Source organism: Salvelinus sp. IW2-2015, linkage group LG19 (assembly GCF_002910315.2).
Source record: "Salvelinus sp. IW2-2015 linkage group LG19, ASM291031v2, whole genome shotgun sequence".
In the NCBI taxonomy this organism is placed as follows: Eukaryota; Metazoa; Chordata; class Actinopteri; order Salmoniformes; family Salmonidae; genus Salvelinus; species Salvelinus sp. IW2-2015.
The window spans coordinates 30,132,628-30,155,760 of record NC_036859.1 but is presented as its reverse complement, the minus strand read 5'-3'; the positions used below and the strand labels follow the sequence as shown (position 1 = coordinate 30,155,760).

At 42.6% G+C, this 23,133-nt stretch overlaps 2 protein-coding genes across 6 annotated transcripts; one reads left to right on the top strand and one right to left on the bottom strand.

The window, feature by feature from the left end:
* Positions 1 to 3,911: 3,911 nt before the first annotated feature.
* LOC111979606 (AP-2 complex subunit mu-A) lies at positions 3,912 to 14,122 on the top strand. The gene is given in 12 exon segments (XM_070449103.1): positions 3,912 to 4,126; positions 5,150 to 5,268; positions 10,626 to 10,891; positions 10,991 to 11,073; positions 11,225 to 11,230; positions 11,353 to 11,488; positions 11,778 to 11,922; positions 12,866 to 12,991; positions 13,177 to 13,312; positions 13,520 to 13,617; positions 13,773 to 13,892; positions 13,987 to 14,122. Coding segments are annotated over 11 exon segments (1,326 nt in total). The 5' UTR covers positions 3,912 to 4,126; positions 5,150 to 5,194.
* Positions 14,123 to 16,216: 2,094 nt separating this feature from the next.
* On the bottom strand, positions 16,217 to 22,344 carry pcyt1aa (phosphate cytidylyltransferase 1A, choline a). 5 transcript variants are annotated; one of them, XM_024010200.2, is made up of 10 exons: positions 21,983 to 22,344; positions 20,178 to 20,314; positions 19,393 to 19,513; positions 19,153 to 19,252; positions 18,861 to 18,977; positions 18,499 to 18,650; positions 18,301 to 18,379; positions 18,058 to 18,200; positions 17,210 to 17,398; positions 16,217 to 16,994 (listed from the first exon to the last, which is right to left on the bottom strand). In XM_024010200.2, the coding sequence occupies exons 2-10, from the start codon at positions 20,186 to 20,188 to the stop codon at positions 16,815 to 16,817; spliced, it is 1,092 nt and encodes a 363-aa protein (XP_023865968.1). In that variant the 5' UTR covers positions 20,189 to 20,314; positions 21,983 to 22,344; the 3' UTR covers positions 16,217 to 16,814. The 5 variants fall into 5 exon arrangements, with proteins under 5 accessions (XP_023865968.1, XP_070305058.1, XP_023865971.1 ...); XM_070448957.1 differs by having other exon boundaries at positions 20,234 to 20,314; positions 21,983 to 22,073; XM_024010203.2 differs by lacking the exon at positions 20,178 to 20,314 and adding an exon at positions 19,631 to 19,700 and having other exon boundaries at positions 21,983 to 22,058.
* Between the last annotated feature and the right edge of the window lie 789 nt (positions 22,345 to 23,133).

Sequence of the window (23,133 nt, the reverse complement as noted above, 5' to 3'; positions counted from 1 at the left end):
GGACCTGTTGGATCGGAGGGTGAGGGCTAGGGCCATTTCCCCCAGAAATGTCCGGGAACTGGCAGGTGCCTTGGTGGAAGAGTGGGGTAACATCTCACAGCAAGAACTGGCAAATCTGGTGCAGTCCATGAGGAGGAGATTACTGACTATAGAATACTGACTGTTATTTTTGATTTTGATCCCCCCTTTGTTCAGGGCCACATTATTCTATTTCTGTTAGTCACATGTCTGTGGAACTTGTTCAGTTTATGTCTCAGTTGTTGAATCTTGTTATGTTCATACATATATGTACACATGTTAAGTTTGCTGAAAATAAACGCAGTTGACAGTGAGAGGATGTTTCTTTTTTGCTGAGTTTATATATAAAAATATCCCATTACTCAACAACATGAAAGCAGATCTAATTAAATGGAACAATCTCCCCATACATCATATAGGTAGAATAAACCTCTTTAGAATGGCATGGCTCCCAAAGTTTTTATTTATTTTCGGTAACACCAATTACCCCACCTAAGACATTCTTTAAATAAGTATACTCAGCCATTGTCACGCCCTGATCTGTTTCACTTGTCTTTGTGCTTGTCTCCACCCTCCTCCAGGTGTCGCCCATCTTCCCCATTATCCCCTGTGTATTTATACCTGTGTTCTCTGTTTGTCTGTTGCCAGTTCATTTTGTCTGTTTTTCTCCTTGCTCCTGTGTTGTCTTAGTTTCTGTTTTCTATTTTTTTTCTCGGCTTTGACCCTTCTGCCTGTCCTGACCCTGAGCCTGCCTGCCGTCCTGTACCTTTGCCCCTGTTGTTGTAATAAACATTGTTACTTCGACACAGTCTGCATCTGGGTCTTACCTTGAAAGGTGATAGCCATAACAAACGTCATATGGGCAAATAAAACTCATAGACTAATTAGGAAAGTTTTACATGTACCTAAATCTGAGGGTGGTTTAAACCTTCCAGATATGGAATTGTATCAACTTGCCACCCAAGGCTTTTACTTTTGACATATTGTTAAATGCACTAATTGTCAGGTTTTGGCCAGGACTGTTCAGGTTTTGTTCACTAGATGTCCCCCTTGCACCTTTTTTGTACCTTTTGTTTTTCTTGCCCTAATTATTGTTTGCACCTGTAAGTCATTCCCTTGTTAGTATTTAAACCCTGTGTGTTCCTTAGTTCCTTGCTCAGTGTTTGTATGTTAGCACCCAGCCCCAGCCCAAGCCTTGTTGTGATCTTATATTTTCTCTTGTTGGATTTTCCAGAGGTTCTCTGGTTTTGTTCTCGTGTATTTTTGGATTAGTCTTTTGAGGTTTGTTTTTTCCCTTGCTGTTTTTACCACTTTGTGGATTTTCTTTGTATTTTGGAAGATATCTATTTTTATTAAACCACCATCTCTAGTACTGCTGTGTCTGCCTCATCTTCTGGGTTCTGCCAATTATTAGTGACTGTTTCTCGCACCGGGTCCTRACACTAATGAGGAACAATGGGTACATGTTGAAGATACGCATACTCATCCCTAGAATCTTTTCACGTGTCTGTTTTCTAAGGATGTAGCTAAGAACATTAACAACTTGATAGTTAAGAACACTATAACAACATGGAAGAAAATTAAACGGATTCCAAAATAACCAATATCCCTCCCTAAAAACACATCTCTATGGAACAATCCTTGGATAGTTTTTCAGAATTCACTAATAAATTGGCGCACGCGGAAAACTAAAGGCATAGCAACCGTAAATGAAGTAGCAATAGGAATTATTATATTTTCCATGACAGAATTAAAAATCAATTTTGGATTGACCATTGTAGACATTTTCAAATATATGCAACTTAAAAGTTTTATATCACAACATTTCGACCTGGAAGCTTTAGGACATCAGAACAATGTTGAGGGAATCCTATTTGTGTGAGAAAAAGATACTCATATGACAGGTAAGATATACAAAAGATATACAAATGCTGAACTGTAGTCAATGAACAGCATTCTCAAATAGGTGTCCAGATGTGTCATGAAGTGCTTTGTGAGCCTGGTCATGGCCCACATCAAGGCCAACATGCCAAGCACACTGGACCCACTCCATTTTGCCTACCACTCCAAAAGATCCATGGAAGCTGCCATTTCCATCACTATTCACATGGTCGTAATACATCTGGACAACTGCAGAAGAGTTACAAGGTGTGTTGAACGAAAATATCCCATCCTCCCAGGCCATCAGCTTGGTGTAGGATCAGTTAGGGTCAAAGTAGTGGAATGGGGTAGTGATTGTTATTTTATGAAATAGTGGTATAGGTGTTGGTTAGTTGGTGGTGCAATTTTTTCCTGTTTCCACTTTCTATTTTCATATCACAAAATGTAACGCGATTGACCACACACTACCTGACAGTAGGTGGAGGTCTGCACAAACAAAATGTGCGAACACCATGATACCAACAAAGAAGAAGGAGTAACAATGGTCAGCTAGTGGGATGCTGGTACATGAGCAGAATTGAGCAATCGGAAATCCCTCTCAGTGGTGTGCTGGGGCCTCCACCTCCTTGCCTCCTTGCTCAAAGAAAATAAATGCCTCTCCAAATTCATTAAATTCATAAAAATCACAATTTAATCAACACCCATCTATTTTTGTGACTACCTGGACCTACCATTTGGTTTTAAAGTATTGAAACCAAACCATATGACATGAATGAAAAGTACTTTAATAAACATGAAAAGGTGAATGTAATAAGCGCTCATCATTTCAAATAGGCTACATGTTATATTAAACAACATATAAACAATCCAAATAGGTCAGGAACCAGACAGGGAGCCTAAGAAGGAACGGCAATTAATAATGTAGGMTATGTTATTTCAATTATTTTAAGGCTATAGCCTACAAAAAATACATTGTGAAGCATTTGCGAGTGTGACACAATAGGCTGGTAGGAACAATTTTACCTTGTGCACTGGTCAGTAAAGGAAGAGGTGGGAAGTATGGGATGTAGGAAGTTTTGTGGAGTAGACTATGGGTTGGGCACACAGGGTTGAATRCCACGTTGTGGATGATAGTGCGACATGAAACAGGTCTGTGTGATGAGTGTTAAGTGGAGGAAACGGTGGAGTATGTGTTGATATATTGGGAGCTGTATGATGTAGATAGGGAAAGATTGTGTGAGGGGTTCGAGACGGTGTTGCCAACTCATTTTCAGGGTAARTTGCTAGTCAGGTTGATTTGTTGCTAAAGGTTGCTAAATGACGTTGTGATGTCATTGCGTGATAACGTAAAACTGCGTCATTACGTAGAATACACAATAACGTTACTCAAATTGACTGGCCATCTCTGCAAAAAAAATGTTTAGGTACAGACTCCCACTCTTTTCTGTACTTCTGGCTGTACATTTTTGATTGAGACATGTTGATTGATGTTGTAAGTTCTGTTCAAGATCAAACATTCGTGACCAACTATATTCATTGGGTTTGGCTCGTCGAACACGTACTACTGCTGCTGCAGTCAGCCAACAATGACTGGCAATTTGCTGAAATTGCTGCTGCCTGTGCACGAACTGAGCGCCTGCTGATGACGTCAATCACAATGCATTTTTGCAGCCAGGCGCGTGTGTTGTGACTGAGTGTGTGACAGAGAAATCGTTTTTGTGTCATTTAGAAAGAAAATGCGTGTATTTTAGAATTTGAGTCACTTTTCAAAAGTTGCTAAAAGTTCAAAATAAAATGTTTAAAGTAGCTAAATTTGTTGCTAGGTACTGTTTGAAAAAAATGTTGCCAGGGTAGTCTGAAAAGTTGCTAAATCTAGCAACAAAATTGCTAAATTGGCAACACTGGTTCGAGAGGCTTTGACGGGGTTTGAGTGGTGAAGTGGGAGGAAAGGGGGCGTGGCCTTCAGGGCTCTATTTCAATTTCTTAAAAGGACTGGGACTAATGAAGATAGTTTAATAACTGGGTCGTGATTGGCCTCACACTCCAGTACAGTTGGTGGCGGTGTACTCACCAAGAAGAAGAAGACGGTGGTCAGCTGACGTCTAAAGAGGAGGGGAAAGCAATAGGAGCATAATTAGCTAGTGTGTGTTGTAGAACTTTTGCTAACGAACCCTGAAATATATCGGAGAAAAAAGGGACGTGAACTTAGGTGTGTGAGAAGACTGAGGTAAGATTGTAATTATATCGAAGACAAACAAGTCTTAACATATGCAACAGTTAACACAGTCTAGCTAGCTACCGGCGTTTATACCAGAGAGGCGCTAGTTAGCTAACGTTCATTTTAGGCTGGCTGGCAGCTAGCTAACTATAGTATCTGTCTTGCTAACTCTCCATCCTGTTTATCCCAAACCGAAGGTCAACTATCCACTAAAGTTGTAACGTTATGTGTAGCTAGCAAGACATGGTGGAGTATACGTGTTCAGTTGTGCGTTAAAAATTGAAGGGAGAATATAAACAATTTATGAAATTGTCGAGCTATCTTTTCCGGTCAGGCAGACATCTTGGTGGGGCAATAAAACAGCGAGTAAACTGCTTAACGTTAGTGGCTTCATGCCAAGCACACCATGTCCGCTAAGTCAAACATCCTCCTTTCGTGGAAGGGAAATTATCTTGCTAATCCAGCTATATGTGTGTCCAACTAAGTAAAATCATGTGCTGGCACGGGAAACTGTCTCGCCTTCTGTTACCGTACCTGGTCACAGCTAGAATTCCAGGAATGTCTTTCATTCATGCATATTATTCGTACGCCTCATTATATTATAAACTACAGAAAATGATTAACGTTAATACGTTATTTGTCCCCCACCGCACTTGGCATAATAAGGAAATTCTTCAATCCAATACCAGCAACCGTCCATATGAACTTGAAACCACTCCCATACTATTCATAGCTAGCTAGCTACTGGGAATTCTGCAAAACATTAAGACTAACTAAAATGGCTCTCATTATCATATCTAAGCTACTACTCATTAAACCTACTTTGGATGCGAGGTGACATGAGTTTCTGTGTGTACACATCACCATTGTGACTGAGTGATCATCACTAAGTGGGAGTTAATATAGGATTCTCTGCTGGAAACATCCTAGATATTTGGGTCGTTCAGAATCACCATTATTTGCGAAGTACATTTGCATGTAACAGGAATTTGACTTGGTGAGATGTCATATCACCCTTTCGCTCTTCGTTAGGTGGGTGTTTTCACCATGGCCAGTTTGGACTAAGGAGCAGCCACGATGATTGGAGGACTGTTCATCTACAACCACAAAGGGGAGGTCCTTATCTCTCGTGTCTACCGCGATGACATAGGGTAAGTGAGGTGGTAATTGGTTCTGGGGATTATAGAAGTGGGTTCTGTTACGAAGAGGGGAGAAGGAGATAGGAAATGGTGTCCATCTGGTTGGCCTGAGGTAAGTTAAAGAGATGACTAAGATGATCACTTTATTTGTAAATTGTACACAAGGGGGGGGGGGGTAGGTGTCTTGCTCAAGGGCATAACGGCTGGCAATAGAATCTAGGATTTGATAGACCCAACCCTTAGCTTGCCAGCTCACTTCCCGACAGCTCTGCCTTGAAGTGATCCCTGAAGTTCAATGTGAACTGATCAGTGTAAGTAATCACACAGCTTTCACCTGTCAAGCCCTGTCTGATCAGGTTTGCTTCAGGGGAGGGATCGGGGAAGGATGCATTTGTATGAGAGGGAGCTGTCCCTAAAATGTTGGTCGACCAAGAGTTTGTTCTTTCGACCCAACGATTGGTCGAAATTTTAAAAAGTGTTTTTCAATGTAGACATCCTGTGTTTTAATCAAGTCAAGTACAGTGTATTCAACGTATTCAGACCCCTTCACTTTTTCCTCATTTTGTTACGTTATAGCATTATTCTAGAATTGATTAAATTACTTTTCCCCTCAAATCTACACACAATACCCCATAATGACAAAGCAAAAACGGGTTTTTAATTTTTTTTTTCAAATGTATAAAAAACAAACTGAAATATTCACATAAGTATTCAGACCGTTTCCTATGAGACTCGAAATTGAGCTCAGGTGAATCCTGTTTCCGTTGATCATCCTTCAGATGTTTCTACAACTTGATTGGAGACCACCTGTGGTAAATTCAATTGATTGGACATGATTTGGAAAGGCACACACCTCTCTATAAGTTCCCACAGTTGACAGTGCATGTCAGCAAAAACCAAGCCGTGAGGTCGAAGGAATTGTCCRTWGAGCTCCAAGACAGTATTGTGTCGAGGCACAGATCTGGGGAAGGGTACCAAAACATTTCTGCAGCATTGAAGGTCCCCAAGAACACAGTGGTCTTCATCATTCTTAAATGGAAGAAGTTTGGAACCACCAAGACTCCTAGAGCTGGCCGCCTGGCCAAACGGAACAATCGGGGGAGAAGGGCCTTGGTCAGGGAGATGACCAAGAACCCCATGGTCACTTTGACAGAGCTCCAGAGTTCCTCTGTRGAGATGGTGTCCTTCTGGAAGGTTCTGCCATCTCTGCAGCACTTCACCAATCAGGCCTTTATGGTAGAGTGGTCAGACGGAAGCCACTCCTCAGTAAAAGGCACATGACAGTCTGCTTGGAGTTTGCCAAAAGGCATCTAAAGACTCAGACCATGAGAAACAAGATTATCTGGTCTGATGAAACCAAGATTTAACTTTTTGGCCTGAATGCCAAGTGTCATGTTTGGAGGAAACCTGGCACCATCCCTACGGTGAAGCATGGTGGTGGCAGCATCATGCTGTGGGGATGTTTTTCAGCGGTAGGGACTGGGAGAGTAGTCAAGACCGAGGGAAAGATGAACGGAGCAAAGTACAGAGATCCTTGATGAAAACCTGCTCCAAAGCGCTTAGGTCCTCAGCCTGGGGCGACGGTTTGCCTTCCAACAGGACAACGACCCAAAGTACACAGCCAAGACAACGCAGGAGTGGCTTTGGGACAAGTCGCTGAATGTCCTTGAGCTGCCCAACCAGAGCCCGGACTTGAACCCGATCGAACATCTCTGTAGAGACCTGAAAATAGCTGTGCAGCGACACTCCCCATCCAACCTGACAGGGCTTGAGAGGGTCTGTAGAGAAGAATGGGAGAAACTCCCCAAATACAGGTGTGTCAAGCTTGTAGCGTCATACCCGAGAAGACGAAGCTGTAATCGCTGCCAAAAGTGCTTCAACAAAGTACTGAGTAAAGGGTCAGAATACTTATGTAAATCTGAGATGGATATCCATCTATTTTTTGTTGTTGTGCCGGGCTCAAACTTACTGCGCTGTCTGTGTTGCTTAAGCTCAACATAATTACAGCCATTTCTGATTGATAAGTTCTGTTAGTGAAATCCCTCATATTTTTGGGAAAAACATTCCCTATTCCATCAACCCTTGCTCTCTACAAAATACATGTATGCATCGTGTGCACATGACCAATAGGGCCTGACCTGTAGCATAGCATAATCATGTCAATAAATAGCTTATAACAAACTATGAATGTTTGGAACAATGTAAACAACACCAAATACATTATAAGCGTACCGGAGTCTGTTTTTTTTGTTTTGTTAAGCCTTTATTACAGCAGCCTAAACAGTCGCAATCATTCGTGAATGCAATTTCCGAAATGGAATGGTTTATTATTGTTTAAGCAAATAAAACATTTTTTAAACTAAAATGCTTGATTGCATTTCAAATCACGAATGACTCATATGCTGTGTGACGATTTATTGATACAGTAGCCTATAAGTATTGAAATATAGGCCTAAGTTACGGTATTAAGACAAAACAGAATGTACTCATATGCCTACAGCTTGACCGTGGTAATACAAGACTACTATACTAAGCCTACTAATGATGATTACATTACTTATTATTAGAATGATCATAATATTAACAATAAGGAAATCAAGAAAAAGGAGCATTATTACCAGAAATATAGTTTTTCGGACTATTTGGAACAATGTAAACAACACTAAATATATGATAAATAATACCAGAAGCTGTTCTAATGAAAAAAAGTAAAGCCTTTACAGCGAAGATTAAAAACAACCATTTGTGTAGTTGTTTACTTGACATGTCGTTGCGTGAGGCTTCGTGCTCACGGATTCAGTAGGCTATTAAACACACTCACAGGAAACAGAAGCAGGATCTGTACATAATTAAGTTGGGATTTCCTCACTTTTCTTAGTCAATAAGGCAAGGGCTGTTTTTTGATCTCTTCATTCTGCTGCTGCCTCCACTGCATTGTTCTCAACACCAATATACTGGTTAACTTTGCTATTATGCACATAGCAACATGGTCTAGGAAAAGATAATTCAACAGCGCATTGATGTGTTTCAGAACCACGGAGAGCAACCAGTATCCAACGCGGGAGAAAGAGCATTTGTTATAAAATATTATTTGTATTATTGTTGCACCATTGTTCTTATGTAATATAACCATATACGATTTCCTTAGACTAATGGACTGTGCCATCCCCACGGCCTCCACAATGGATTAGTCCACACAGACACCAATCAGAGAGGTGTATTGTACACCATGATATTTAGCAACAAACAAAAATTTGCTACTGCTCGACTAAAGAAATCTGTCGACCAACAGACTTGACCAAACAATCGACCAGTCGACTAAATGGGGTCAGCCTAATAAATAAATAATTGTAATTACTTATGTTAACTTTGATCTTAAAACAAGTGTAATGCCATTTAAGTTATTGGTCTTTTCCTCCAATAGGTGATGGAGTGTATGTGTAAAATTTTTACAGGCATCATCACCTCAATGCACTGTGTATCAATCACTCTAATTCTAGCCCCTTGTCAAACCTAACCTCTAATTCGCAAGATCATAGTTATAGTAACTGCTTTCATTAGTCATTCATGTCCTTCCTCTTTATCTAGTGGTTAGGAAAGTGAGGTGGAAGGCAGTTTTTACATGTAGAGGAATTAGTGTAAACCGGTTATTAGAAGTACAGTCGAGCCTTGTAAGGCTTTATTTAACATGGGCTGGTAATTGTCTTTTTTGAAATTGAGAACAATGTTTTTACTACCGAGATATTGGACTAGCATTACAAATATATTGTGAAAGCTATATAAATAACAATGGAACAAGTATTCATAGTTCATATTGCGTCTGAGAAATGTTGGAATGTTTTATTGTAACCTTGGTTGTCAGATGAAAATTTAGAAAAACGTACTCTAAATTGACTCTTTGATAAACAAAACAACTCATCCAACAGGAAGATTTCAACAGATGGGTCCACTGATTTTTGCACCCACCAAAGAAAATAACTGGGCTAATAGCCCGACTATATCATCTTGTGGATAGTCGCTATTGTATCGGGTCTCAGACATGGCAAGCTCTCTGGAGTAGCAAATGCTCAACCAACTATCTAACCACACCACTACAGCTCGGATTGATGCAGAATCAATACATTCAACTGCCAAGATTTTCCAGATGAGACTCGACACATTCAAGCTGCTTAAGATTTTAAGACAAGTCTTAAATTCAACCACATTGGTGATAAAAGTAATTCATTTTAACACAAACTGCATTTGGTTGCCGACTACAGTGTTCCTCTTCCATGGATGGTATTTCAACACAATGTTACTCGCTCTATGTACATGCACAAAAATGTATTTGTGTGCATTTTGTCTTTCTCTCCTTTACATCATCCCTCTTTATCCGTTTGCCATTTTTCCTCCATATCGCCATCTTTGACACTGTAGGAATAGGTAAGCAATGCACCAGCCTATCGAGCATGTCCCCTGACCCATGGTAACCAATTCCTGACTCCCAATGCATGACCTCTGACCTACAGCAACTACCTGATGACCCTTTCAGCATGTCACCTGACATATCAGTGACCGAAGAAAACAAAGTTAATTATTGCAACCAACTAATGCCCCACTGATTTTATACACATTAGCAACAGGTGTGGCTGAAATAGCCAAATACACTAATTTGAAGGGGTGGCCACATACTTTTGTGTATATATAGTGTCTTTTCCCTCCTTAATGGACATTACCTTCTGAAAAAACAGCAGGACAGACTCTGTTAAATGAGCTAGTATGGTACCAGTGCCCCATCCATCTTTACCTCCATCTGTCTTAACTAGTGCAGTCCTGACTCTGCAGAGTCTGTAATCTGAAATTGGTTCCAGAGATTCATATTTCTGGGAACTATTTCCCTGGATCGGCTCTGGTTCCAAATAAAGGTATGATTGACCACAAAGCTACTGCTTAGTAGTTAATATCATTTTCACTACTGTCAAGCTCACAGAAGTTGTGGACCCGGCACCTAAGGATCTATTCCAGAATATTGCACATCACTGATTGAGAATCGTCAGTCTTGTCTGGACATGCTGCCTCATCTGTAGTAAGAACTGTAGTGATTTATACATCTTGGATGTCAAGTAGAAGGTCTGAAAAGGGAATGTATGGAAGGTAGTGTAGGTGATTAGTGTGTGACTATCCCTCTGAAAGCCTAGAGGAGACTGGTAATTTATACACATTACTTTACAGACTACTTATGTATATGTGCGTATTAATCAAGAGCGTGTTATTATGAGTTTGCTTTTGTTGTGATCAACTGCAGATAGGAGGAAGATCCTCTTCCACATTTGCTCCTTACTCCTGACATAAGTCATCCGTATCTTGCTCTCTCTACCTCCTTTTCTCAGGCGCAACGCGGTGGACGCATTCCGTGTGAATGTGATCCATGCCCGGCAGCAGGTGCGCTCTCCTGTGACCAACATTGCACGTACCAGCTTCTTCCATGTCAAGCGCTCCAACATCTGGCTGGCGGCGGTCACCAAGCAGAATGTCAACGCTGCCATGGTGTTCGAGTTCCTCTACAAGATGTGTGACGTCATGGCCGCCTACTTTGGCAAGGTCAGCGAAGAGAACATCAAGAACAACTTTGTGCTGATCTATGAGCTGCTCGACGGTAACTGTCACTTCGCACAGTCATGCCTTTCGGATCTTCTTTACTCTCTCTTACCCTTCATCATTTATTCATGGTTTGGTTTCTTTGTTTTGTGTGCAGAGATCCTGGACTTCGGGTATCCCCAGAACTCTGAGACCGGAGCACTAAAGACCTTCATCACCCAGCAGGGCATCAAGGGCCAGGTGAGGATGAGAAGTATCTCCTTGTCACTGTTGATGAGCTCTGCAATGGGCTCTGTAGCAGAACTGTGTGCCGTCTGTTTTCCAACTGTTTTCTAAAGGTTTCTCCTATTGTTTCTTCTTTCTCTGGGATTGTGGACACGGCCGGCTGCAGCATCAGGTAATGATGAGCCTCATTTGGTTTGGGCTGTTGATTTCAGTTCTATTTGGGACATTGGGCCTGGTTTCAACCATATGTTGTTTTTTCCACTTCATATCATGTTGATCTGCCTCTTTTTCCAGACAAAGGAAGAGCAGTCTCAGATCACTAGTCAGGTGACTGGGCAGATTGGTTGGCGTCGCGAAGGCATCAAGTATCGGCGCAATGAGCTCTTCTTGGATGTGCTGGAGAGTGTCAACCTGCTTATGTCGCCTCAAGGTGAATGTTGGTCATAACACTTGAAAGTAAACTGCCTAAACAGGTGTTGAATATGCTAAGAGCAAAAATAACTAGGGGAAGTGTAGGAGTAATGTTTCAATGGGAGAATCACAATGGCATAGTGCTCACGTCCTCTCTCCTCGCCGTCTCAAAACCCATTGAATGAGAAAGCCAGAGGTCCCTCCCCTCTCAGCTTCTCTTCCAATGGTTTTTGAGGAGAGAGGACACGAGGAGTATGCGATTGAGAAAAGGCCCTAATGATTGAACCTTTCACTTTTATCCCCTCCAGGTCAGGTCCTGAGTGCCCACGTGTCCGGCCGTGTGGTAATGAAGAGCTACCTCAGCGGAATGCCGGAGTGCAAATTTGGCATGAATGACAAAATTGTCATTGATAAGGCGGGTAAAGGCGGTGTCACTGATGAGGTGGGAAAGAGGTGAGTAAGAGGGGCTGTTTTTGGATGGACCCAGGGTTGGTGTTTATTCCTTTTCAATTCAGGAACTAAACTGAAATTCCAATTGCCAATTTCATGAGGAGAATTGGAATTTCAGTTTAGTTCCTGTTCTGAATTGAAAAGAATTTGAYCCCAACTCTGGACAGAGCTTGTCATTAAAGGGCTGGAGCGTAATACAAGAGACTTGTGCTGCAGAATCAGATAAAGAATGTATTTCTCAATTGATTTTCAACTTGGACTATTCAGACTGATAGGCAGTGGTGTTGATTCTGATTTAACCTTCTGTGGAAATAGGAATGTGATCTTTATCAGACCAACTGTCAGTCCCTGGACTAAGACCTCTATATAGAGCTTGTGTTGAGACTTACCATTTTTTCCATTCGATACATCTTTCTTTCCCTCTCTTGTTCTGTACCTCAGTGATTTGGGGGGAGGAGGAAGGTACTGTATTGATATCTGGCCTTACTCACATACCTCCCTGCTGTCTTGTCTTTGGTGTCATTAATGGCGACTGCTTTACTAAGCATTTGAGGAGGCTCCCAACATTTACTGTATTAACCGAATAGTGTGACATTCTCTTCAATTAGCRAACTAGCCTTCTCAAATCTTTAGTGGACTTCCCAATGGTTGTGTATTTCTTAGTCATCAGTGAGAGTCTTTATTACCCACATTCCCACCCGCTTGACCCTTAACCCTGACCCAGTCTTTGACAGGGATAGCATCCACTGGGTTGCTGTGTTGCCATGGTATCCCTTTTTGTGTGTCTATGTGTTGTGAGTGTGTTTGGGTGGTGGTGACGTGTTAGGAAGTGGGGCATGTAGAGTAGTGCGTTTTTAAATGACTGGTTTGTGTTAGTTTTGAATGTCTGTATGAACAGGTGTGTATGGTGCATAGACAGTCAACCCTTCTCCCTCTGCTCCTGTAGTACCAGTGGTAAGCAGTCCATAGCCATCGACGACTGTACATTCAACCAGTGTGTGCGTCTCAGTAAGTTTGACTCGGAGCGCAGCATCAGCTTCATCCCCCCGGATGGAGAGTATGAGCTCATGAGGTAAGTGTCACAGGCTAAACTTCAAACCTATATTACCCTGTGAACGCGCATGTCATTTCGCTTTCTGTGTGCATTTATTCAGATGTGCCCGATGATTTTACCCGGCCTATATCTTTGTACGTCTTTGTACTCTGTTGCCCCCTGCGTGTGTCTGCTTTGACATGAGTTTGGTGTGGTTTTACCAGGTACCGTACCACTAAAGACATCATCCTACCTTTCCGAGTCATTCCGCTGGTCAGGGAGGTGGGCCGCACAAAACTGGAGGTCAAAGTGGTCATCAAGTCCAACTTCAAACCCTCGCTACTGGCCCAGAAAATTGAGGTAGCTATTCAGCCTTTTGTCTTTTTAGATTGTGGTTAGTAACCTTGGGGTAAACCTGTTCCTCTTTTGAAGTTACCTTATGTTTTGTCTCAGACCAAGAAAATACCAGGTTTATGTTCATTTCAGCTATTGTTATAAAAAGTTCAGGTTTAGACTGCTGTATGAGAATTTGTTTATCGTGTTATGACATGTTTTCTGTGGCTCCAGGTGCGCATTCCCACGCCGCTCAACACAAGCGGTGTCCAGGTGATCTGCATGAAAGGCAAGGCCAAGTACAAGGCCAGCGAGAACGCCATCGTATGGAAGTTAGTGTTATTTTAACCCTCTCCTTCTCCATCACAGTATCAAAGATCACACTCTTGTTTTGTATCTCCTTCCTTGATTGTGAATGTCTCTTTCTGATGTTGAATGTGTGTGCCCCTGATCTTTTGTTGTATTGGTGTGTGTTTCCTGTATGTAGGATCAAGCGCATGGCTGGGATGAAGGAATCTCAGATCAGTGCTGAAATCGAGCTACTGCCCACCAACGATAAGAAGAAGTGGGCCCGTCCTCCCATCTCCATGAACTTTGAGGTATGGCTGTAGTCACACGCAATGATAATTGAGCATTTCAGCTTAACGTATTAATATGCAGTTGCGTACAACTCCTAACCTGGATATCTTTGTCCCCCGCAGGTTCCGTTTTGCCCCCTCTGGGCTGAAGGTGCGTTACTTGAAGGTGTTGAGTCCAAGCTGAACTACAGTGATCTATGATGTTGTCAAATGGGTGCGCTACATTGGCCGAAGCGGCATCTACGAGACTCGATGTTAGACCGAGCTGAGGCATACCTAGCATTTCTCCCTCCACACTTTACATTTTTTCTTATGTCCATCTCTCTTCCCTTTATTCCTCAATGTTAGGGGATATTTAAAAAACTGGCATAATGTACAGATACTGTATATGCAAAATGTGAACCATAGTATGGCATCTCTTACTATAGTTAAAGGTAGACTCGGTGATATGATGTAGAAAGTAAACAGCATAGTGGGTCATTTTCTGCAGCAACTAAGAGCGTTGAAGCGCGAGGGCTCAACTTCTCTTGCTATTTTGGTGCCCTGGCTACCACGCTGTGAACCCCTGCACTGTTTGAGCTAAGTGTTGCATCTTGCTCATTTCAATAGCCAGTGCTGCTCATGGCAACATCATTTCGATGAGTCTACCTTCAACTTGCAAACAAACTGCTCCTGTAAGAAAGAATACAAATAACCTGAAAACTGGCAGGGGTGGTATTGAAGGGTCCATAATGTTGGAGGAAAGTGGGGGTCAGTGTTATTGTCCAGTCTGCAGTTTTTATTATAGGGTCAAGGTCTTTGAAGAGTCCCCTTGTGATCCATCCTTTTTCTAAAATGGCCTTTTGAGTCCAACATCCTCTCTTACCTGTGAAATGCATCTAGTGTAGCTTAATTAGCAGTTTGTTTCATTGGGTGGAATACAACCTGAGCACTACAGTGGCTTGGCACTGACCTGCCTTTTCAGAGCCTGTGATGAGGTCGCCCCCCCCCCCCCCCCCCCCCCCCCCCCGGTGTCACATTGCCTCGTCTGGCTCTCCTTGTTTGTAAAACCTGGTGACTGTCCAGTAAAATCCCATCATGTAACCAGCTCCGCTTGTCATTGTCTTTTTCACGTTTTATAAACTGGGTGGTTCATGTCCTGATTGTCTGACAGCATACCACAGATGTTACAACTTTTTACTGCTCTGATTACGTTGGTAAACAGTTTATAATAGCAATAAGGCACCTCGGTGGGGGTTGTGGTATATGGCCAATATACCACAAACCCTTGTGCCTTATTGTAAGGTGAGAAGTGATTGAACAAATTTCTAAACAAAGTGACATGTCAAGCAATGACTTGGGATAGATACATGGTTTCACATGCATAAATGTTTGCTCTTGATAAAAATGCATACGTGCTGTCTGCCTTGCGAGAATACATTATGGAAAAGATGTTTCTGAACGATACAACATGACCTGGCGTAGATTACTGTTGATTTGACGAGGGTCACAGCCCAATCAATCTCAATATTTTACAAAACCCGAAGGATAGGTCCAGCTAATGCACTGAGCAGGGTTCTCTGATTTAATGTGTGGCTGGTCTGGAGTGTAGTAACTGTTTCTCGGTCGTGTGATCAATGAGCATTGAGTTTCACAATCAAGCACATTAATACAGCAGGACCAGGGATTGAGGATTCAACATGGTTAACTTTATTTATWCCATTTACATGTTCTACTGGTTTCTCTTAGCCCTGCACATTCAGGAGCTAAACAAATTCAACCCAAACAGTAAAACATTGTTCTTGTATCCATGTATATAGTGGAAGGATAGTTAGACAACTCTTGCCACCAAGTGATCTATAGCCCATGCCCCTACTGAGAAGCAATTTTAACTGATACATTTTAGTGGACTGATTCTTTAATCTAACATGGTTACAATACTATGCTTAAAATAATCCCATATTTCAGCTACCCTACTGTATATAGGAAATAAAACAAACACTCCTGCTTTGCCACCATCGAGACAAAGACCAGTAAGGGGTGGGCCAACAGCCAAAAACAAACAATGCCCAACTACAGGAGGAGAGATGGGACCGGGATAAAATTGTATTCCAGTCGTTTTTTTAAATGAAGTCTTGTTATTGGGCACATTTTGGGGGGGGGTTTACYAGAACCTCCTGGAAATAAGTTTTCCCTTTGAGCCCTACTGAACGAGATCTAGTTCTGTAGTTCAAACGCTGGGCACTATACTTTGAAGTCCACTGTCCAAAGACTGACCATCAAAACCAACTAAGCATTATTATGTGCAAAACAGGTCAAGCTGAATCCAGGTCAGTCCATAGATGGAGGACATTGACATGCCTACACAAACTAGCAGTTTACACACATACATGCACACACTCAGACACTAACACTTCAAGGGGAGATCAAGGGACTGATGGTTCCTACATTGCAAAGAAAAAGACTCAGCTCTGCTGAGAAGGAATTCAACAGTGCACCGAACACCCCTCAACACAATATGTATGAATATGAATTCCCCACTAAACTCAAGGTTAACAAAATAAAATCACCTCGCTAAGATTAACATCTTGAGTAGGAAGTGTGCATCAGAAATGTTCCTATCAGTGAGAAATAATATATGTGAAATTAAAATTTAAAAGTGACAAATGTAACATGAAGGGTAATGAACACACAGCTCCAAATGCCTCCAGTGAGTAGTGGTTACTGACTGAATAAAATAAAGAGATGTGACCGCTACAATGTGCATTAACCCCCCTCTGACTGATGAAGTAGTACAGTCCATAAATGGACACCAATTGAGAAAGGGAGTGAAAAAATGAAACGGGTAGAGCAAATTAAGTGAGAGACAATGCTATACAGATATAAGTGGACATACTGATGATTTGTTTGGAGGGGTTGAATGCTGATATTGTCGAGGGGCGGGATTAACAGACTAAAAAAAAAGGGGAGCCTTAATCTTCATCAGACTCATCATCCTCGCTGATGGGGTATCCCCGTGCTGCGCTGTGGTGGGATGGAGGGGAAGGTGAGGGCTTGTTTAAGAAGGGCGAGGGGGAGCGCTCGCGGGTGGGGCTGCTGCTGGGGCTGATGGCCTGCAGCATGCGGCCTCTGCCCTCCTTCAACATGTGCTTCTAGAGAGAGAGAGAGAGAGAGGTGGCATCTCAGTCTAGATTTCAAGTTAATTTGTTGTTCTTAGGCTATAAAACAAATCCACGTGGATCTACAGCATGACATCTTCCATTGAACTCTACACTATATTATTCTCCAGAGCAGTAAATTAGGATTGCCACAAAAGACACCATTCTAGTCTACATTACAATACACACACAAAACAAAAAGTTCTCACCAGTGCTCCCTCAGGGCCGAACATCTGCAGAAAGTTGCCAATGAACTCCCGGGACTTCTCCTCCCACTTCTGGATGAGGTCGATGCTCTTGTTCTCCACCTTCTGCACAAACTCTTTACTCTTCTCCTCCACATCTTTCACCTTCCTCTTCACCTTGTCCACACGCTCTTGCAGGTGGTACTTCTTCTCCTGAAAGACAGGGACACAGTGTCATACCAGTGCAGTGTCATAACACCAGACCTTGGCAAGTGAGGCTGCACTAAACTAGTAAACAAATCATGTTTCCTAGCAGCTTTTATTCAAATACAACTAGTACCACAACTAATTCTGATTCCACTGTCACCCATGACAAATATACATTTTTCACCCCAATTTCATGGTATCCAATTGTCCCATCGCTGCAACTCCCCTACGGACTCGGGAGAGGCGAAGGTCGTGAGTCATGTGTTCTCCGAAACACGACCCTAACAAGTCGCACTGCTCGCCTAACCCGGATGCCAGCCGCACCAATGTGTTGGAGGAAACACCGTCCAGCTGACAATCGAAGTCAGTCCGCCACAAGGAGTCSCTAGAGCGAGATTGGACAAGGAAATCCCGACCGGTAAAACCCTCCCCTAACCCGGACGATGCTGGGCCAATTGTGCGCTGCCTCATGGGTCTCCCGGTCATGGGCCGGCTGTAACACAGCCTGGCATTGAACCCGGGTCTGTAGTGACGCCTTAAGCACTGCGATSCCAATGACAAATAGCTACCTCTCACAACTACTGCTCCTTATGACTCATCAAAAGTCGGCACAACCAAATACCATCATTACTACTAATAAGAATGATAGTAACATGAAGTGTTACATTGATGAAGCTGACGTTGAGCTCCTTGGCCGTGTAGCCGCGTTGCAGGTTGCGTCTCACGTACACATCATAGTCGCGGACGATGCGCGTGATGATGTCCGAGGTGGAGATTCCCTCCGTTCTCTGGGTAGGTGCAAACATGCCTGTAGGTACAAGGGGCCAAACGGTGAGAGGTCATCGTGACAGACACACGGTACCAGGACATTCATTTTGGACATTCCTGCTGGTTGTCATGATACCCACCCGCCTCCTTGATGTGCTTGTAAACGTCGTCCTGGCCTGCTGATGTATATGGGATGTCGTCATGGGCAACAAAGTCGATCTGGTGGGGTGAGGGGGGTGAATGAGAGAAGGAATACATTATACACTGCACAGACAAAATACACATTCTGAACGCACAAAATTGCGTTCCATTTCCCCCCATCCTTCCCTCTCTCTCACTCTGTGCTTGGAGAGGAACTCGGGTGTAAGCGTCCAGGGCGCGTTCCTGACTACCTCGTCCACGTAGCGGCAGTGGCTGACTGCGTCGTAGCGCTCATCCTCGTTCATCACCGTGAACCCTTTGAACTTGTGTGTCAGGTCATCACTACACACTGAGACGAGAGGAAAAGAAGCMCGGGGGTTCAGGGGAAGTGAATAAACTTGAATTAGTTCTAGCACTTTACATAGAGGGTGCTTGGCATTATGCCTCCGAAAAACTATTTCCTCGAAGAACCAAATAAATGGACAGACAGTAAACCAGCAAGAGGGCACTCAAGGCATGTTGAGCAAGGAAAGGTTGACAACCAGAGTGAGACACTCACCGCCCACAATGAGGTGTGTGTTCGGAAAGAGGCCCTTGGCCTGCATGAGGGCCCGGGCATGGCCTGAGTGGAACACATCAAAGATGCCATCTGCATATACCCGAACTGGCCTATCAACTGTGGGAGAGTGACATGATGGTGATGATAGCCAATCACAGGTCACGTCAAAAGAGAAACATTCCTTATATTTTCAGAACTGTTCATGTCTTTTGAATGGTGCTGCTTGCTACAGTTTGAGAGTGATTCAGATGTGTTTCTGAGTGTAGTGTGTGTTGATGTGTGTGCGACTCACATGGAGTTCCCCTCTTGGCCTCCTCCATACTGACTCGCAGGTATGGAGTGTCCTCAGCTGACTCTAGCTCATCAGCATAGGGGGCGGGATCTTTTAAACCCTAGTGTACGAATACACATAATTACCATGACAACCATGAGAAGGGTTTCCTTCCTAAGAATCATGACTCACTATCTTATCTTAACCAACACACATCAACTCCCTGTAAATGCTCACACACAAAGCCTCTTTCTCACTCACCACGGTGGATCTTGGGACTTTCCCTGGCCGTTCTACCTCCTCGGTCTCTCCGTTAGACCCATCTCTCCTCCTCTTCCTGGACAGGCTGGACCGGCTTGAGCTGTGGGCCTCCATCCCGGGGCTGAAATGTTACACACACACCATAACAGCTATCATCTTGCTTAAAGAAAAAAAGCAATAAGATGCACTATTCCAAAAAAGATAATTTGCTGTCTGCATGGACAAAAACAACATTCACCTGTAGCGGGATGTGCAAACAAGGAGTCTTATTGCAGCTACTGAAGGTTATACCTTTGTAAGAAATAAGCCTGTCAAAATAAAGGAAACACCAAAATAAAGTGTCTTAATAGGGCTTTGGACCTCCATGAGCCACCAGATCAGCTTCAATACACCTTGGCATAGATTCTACAAGTGTCAGGAACTCTATTGGAGGGATGTGACACCATTCTTCCATGAGACATTCCATCAGCTGTTTTGTTGATGGTGTTGGAAAACGCTGTCTCAGGCGCCGCTCCAGAATCTCCCATAAGTGTTTGATTGGTTTTAAATCTGGTGACTGACACACACACACCCTTTAACCCCCCTGTTTCAAAGTCACTGAGATCTCTCTTCTAGCCATGGTAGTCAAAATGATGGGCAACTGGGCATTTATATACATGACCCTAAGCATGATGGGATGTTTCTTGCTTAAATAACTCAGGAACCACACCTGTGTGGAAGCACCTGCTTTCAATATACTTTGTATCCCTCATTAACTCAAGTGTTTCCTTTATTTTGGCAGTTACCTGTCTGTCATAGATCAGTCTCTCCCCAGTGAGTCTACATTGAATGCAATTCACACCAATTCCATTATCCACCACAGGGCGGCGTCCATCCACTAGGCACTACAAGGAGGTAGAAAGGTCGAGTGGTGTCTTTGCGTCTGCCGGCAGGGTCGAATGGTGCGGTTACATAATAACCCAGGCATGTTCTCGGTGAACACGTTCACTGGCCTTTCAATCACCCACACTTTCAAGTCGACACTAATACCGTTCAGGTTTCATGCACGGACTGGTGTTGAAATAATAAATATGCAAATTTTAAGAATTTAAGATATGTATTTTTTGCCTCGTCTAATTGCACTAACAAAAGTGATAGGCTACTTGAAATGTAAACTGGTGCCAAACTGAAACAGTTAAAACACAACGTTCTCATAACTATTTACCCGTGTGTATGTTCCATGGGACCAGTTAGCCACTTTAAACTACAAAAAGTATTCCATTCCAGTCTACATCATCTAGCAAAGTGACTGTGTGGGCTTGTACTACTATCTTCATGGGTACCGGAAATCCCCAAAAGTCCCCACAAGGATAGAAAAACAAGGAAAAGTCTCCCTCATTGGGACAGTTCCCACTTCCCCACGAGTACAGAGGCTATTTTATGCTTAGCGGTTAGGTTTGGGGCTACAATTACGGTTAGGGGATAGTGATATGAGTTAGGGATTATTGAAAATATGATTTTTAATTTAAATCAATTTTAGGTTCACACACGGATAGTAAAACGTATGGTGTGTGTATGTATCACCAAAGTTGTCACTCACTCACTCCCTCCCTCCCCCACCCACTTTGCTAGAAGATTATTGTCTGTAGACTGGAAAATAATAATACTTGTAAAGTCACAACCCACTACTGATCTCATGGAAGGCTCACCTACAGCTGCACAAGGGTCAGACGGGCTTCCTGTGTCGAGTAAAGGCGTCCGCATGCTTACTTTCCAAAAGTTTTTTCCCCCGGTTGTTCATGCACACAAAATATTTTCTCGAGACGAACCTTCGACCTTCACTTGAAAGTATCTATACTTGAATAACAAGAAAAAAAGCAGCAATATTACTGTTTACCCATCTTGAGTCACTGTAGCCACTTTCTCAAAATAGTCAGAATGAATCTAAAATAACTAAAGAAATCATTAATTTTGACGTTTTTGCCAAGGAGATCTGTCTCGCAATTTTACATCAAACTGGGATGTTTGGTGCAGTATTTCTTAAGTGAAAAAAATTGCATGAAAATGTGTCATCTCTTGTTGACTGACAACAAACACTGACAACAATCACCAATAAAGGAGCATTGACTCAAAAAAAAGTGTGTGCACGACCAGCCAACAAAAACCTTGCCGAAGACCAAAACGTCACAAACTGTTGTCATAAAATATGCTTAACTGTACCAAACTGTTTGGATGGAAGTATGCCAATGGATGCATTTACACGGGAAGCCTGTCCGACCTTGTGCAGCTGTAAGCAAACGGGGCGTATCTGCTGGCTACAATCTACAGCAATCGATTGTCATCTAATAGTAGAGAGAAAGGCGGAGGTAGGGGTTATCACACGTAGCTAGCTTCGTTTAACTGACAAAGAGAGAGTGACCTCGAAGTGCAGATGTCCAGTCTTAACAAGCTGTCTTCCATATATTAGTTTGACTATCTCTGACAATCCAACAAAGTACGTAGCTAGCTAGGTAGCCAGTTGTGCCAAGTATAACTCTCTGGAAAACCAATCTGATCACACTATAGCTAGCTAGCTAAAAATACTTAGCTGTAATATGATTTACGAACTTACCGTTGTGCTTGGCCTGGGGTYTGTAGTGTAGAAGTAGCTAACGTTACTGTTGCAAACTAGCTCATAGGCAGTGTTCTATGAAAATCTTTGCTACCTACTGACTGTGAAGTTGGTGCGCTTTCTGATGCTAACTAGCTAGCTGTTGGCTAACGCTAAATTCAACAACTAGCTAGTATAACAATTTACCGAATCCCAACATGCCGGTAACGTTAGTCCAATGTCACGAACTGTGCCAGCAGCTCGATATGTAGAGGGGAAGAGCAGACGGATTATCAACACAGTACTTCTGCAATCCTCGGATTGACAGGTTTACTCAAAGACATTACAGTATGTGGTTTACTCCACATAGGAACTACAACAACCAGAACATTTTTCCAGGAAATGACGTTATTTTTTATGCGTGGTCTGATGTTTCCGGTGAATTTTACGCTAAAATCTCTGAAGTCGGAGAACGGTATTATTCTGCCACCTTGAGGCAACTAACTATTCAGGCAAATTCTTTTCAGGAAACTACAATATTATGTATGTATGCATGCCAGTGGAGGATGTCTCATAATAATGGCTGGAACGAAGTGTTATGACTGGAATGTAGTGAATGGAATCAAACATCAAAACCATGTGTTTGATATTAGTCCAGCTATTATTTTGAGCCATCCTCCCCTCAGCAGCCTCCACTGATGTATGTGTGTGTACATACAGTTGAAGTCGGAAGTTTACATACACTTAGGTTGGAGCCATTAAAACTCGTTTTTCAACCATTCCACAAATTTCTTGTTAACAAATTATAGTTTTGGCAAGTCGGTTAGGACATCTACTTTGTGCATGACACAAGTAATTTTTCCAACAATTATTTACAGACAGACTATTTCACTCATAATTCACTGTATCACAATTCCAGTGGGTCAGAAGTTTACATTCACTAAGTTGACTGTGACTTTAAACAGCTTGGAAAATTCCAGAAAATGAAGGCCTACCTTCAAACTCAGTGCCTCTTTGCTTGACATCATGGGGAAATCAAAAGAAATCAGCCAAGACCTCAGAAAAAAAATTGGAGACCTCCACAAGTCTGGTTCATCCTTGGGAGCAATTTCCAAACGCCTGAAGGTACCACGTTCATCTGTACAAACAATTGTACGCAAGTATAAACACCA

What these genes read in the sequence shown, in the direction of transcription:
- pcyt1aa (XM_024010200.2), bottom strand. An exon ending in AGTTCCTCTCCAAGCACAGA is followed by an intron (nt 18,380 to 18,498) that starts GTGAGAGAGAGG and finishes TCACCCCACCAG; the next exon opens with ATCGACTTTGTTGCCCATGA. An exon ending in TCGGCCCTGAGGGAGCACTG is followed by an intron (nt 16,995 to 17,209) that starts GTGAGAACTTTT and finishes CTCTCTCTCTAG; the next exon opens with AAGCACATGTTGAAGGAGGG.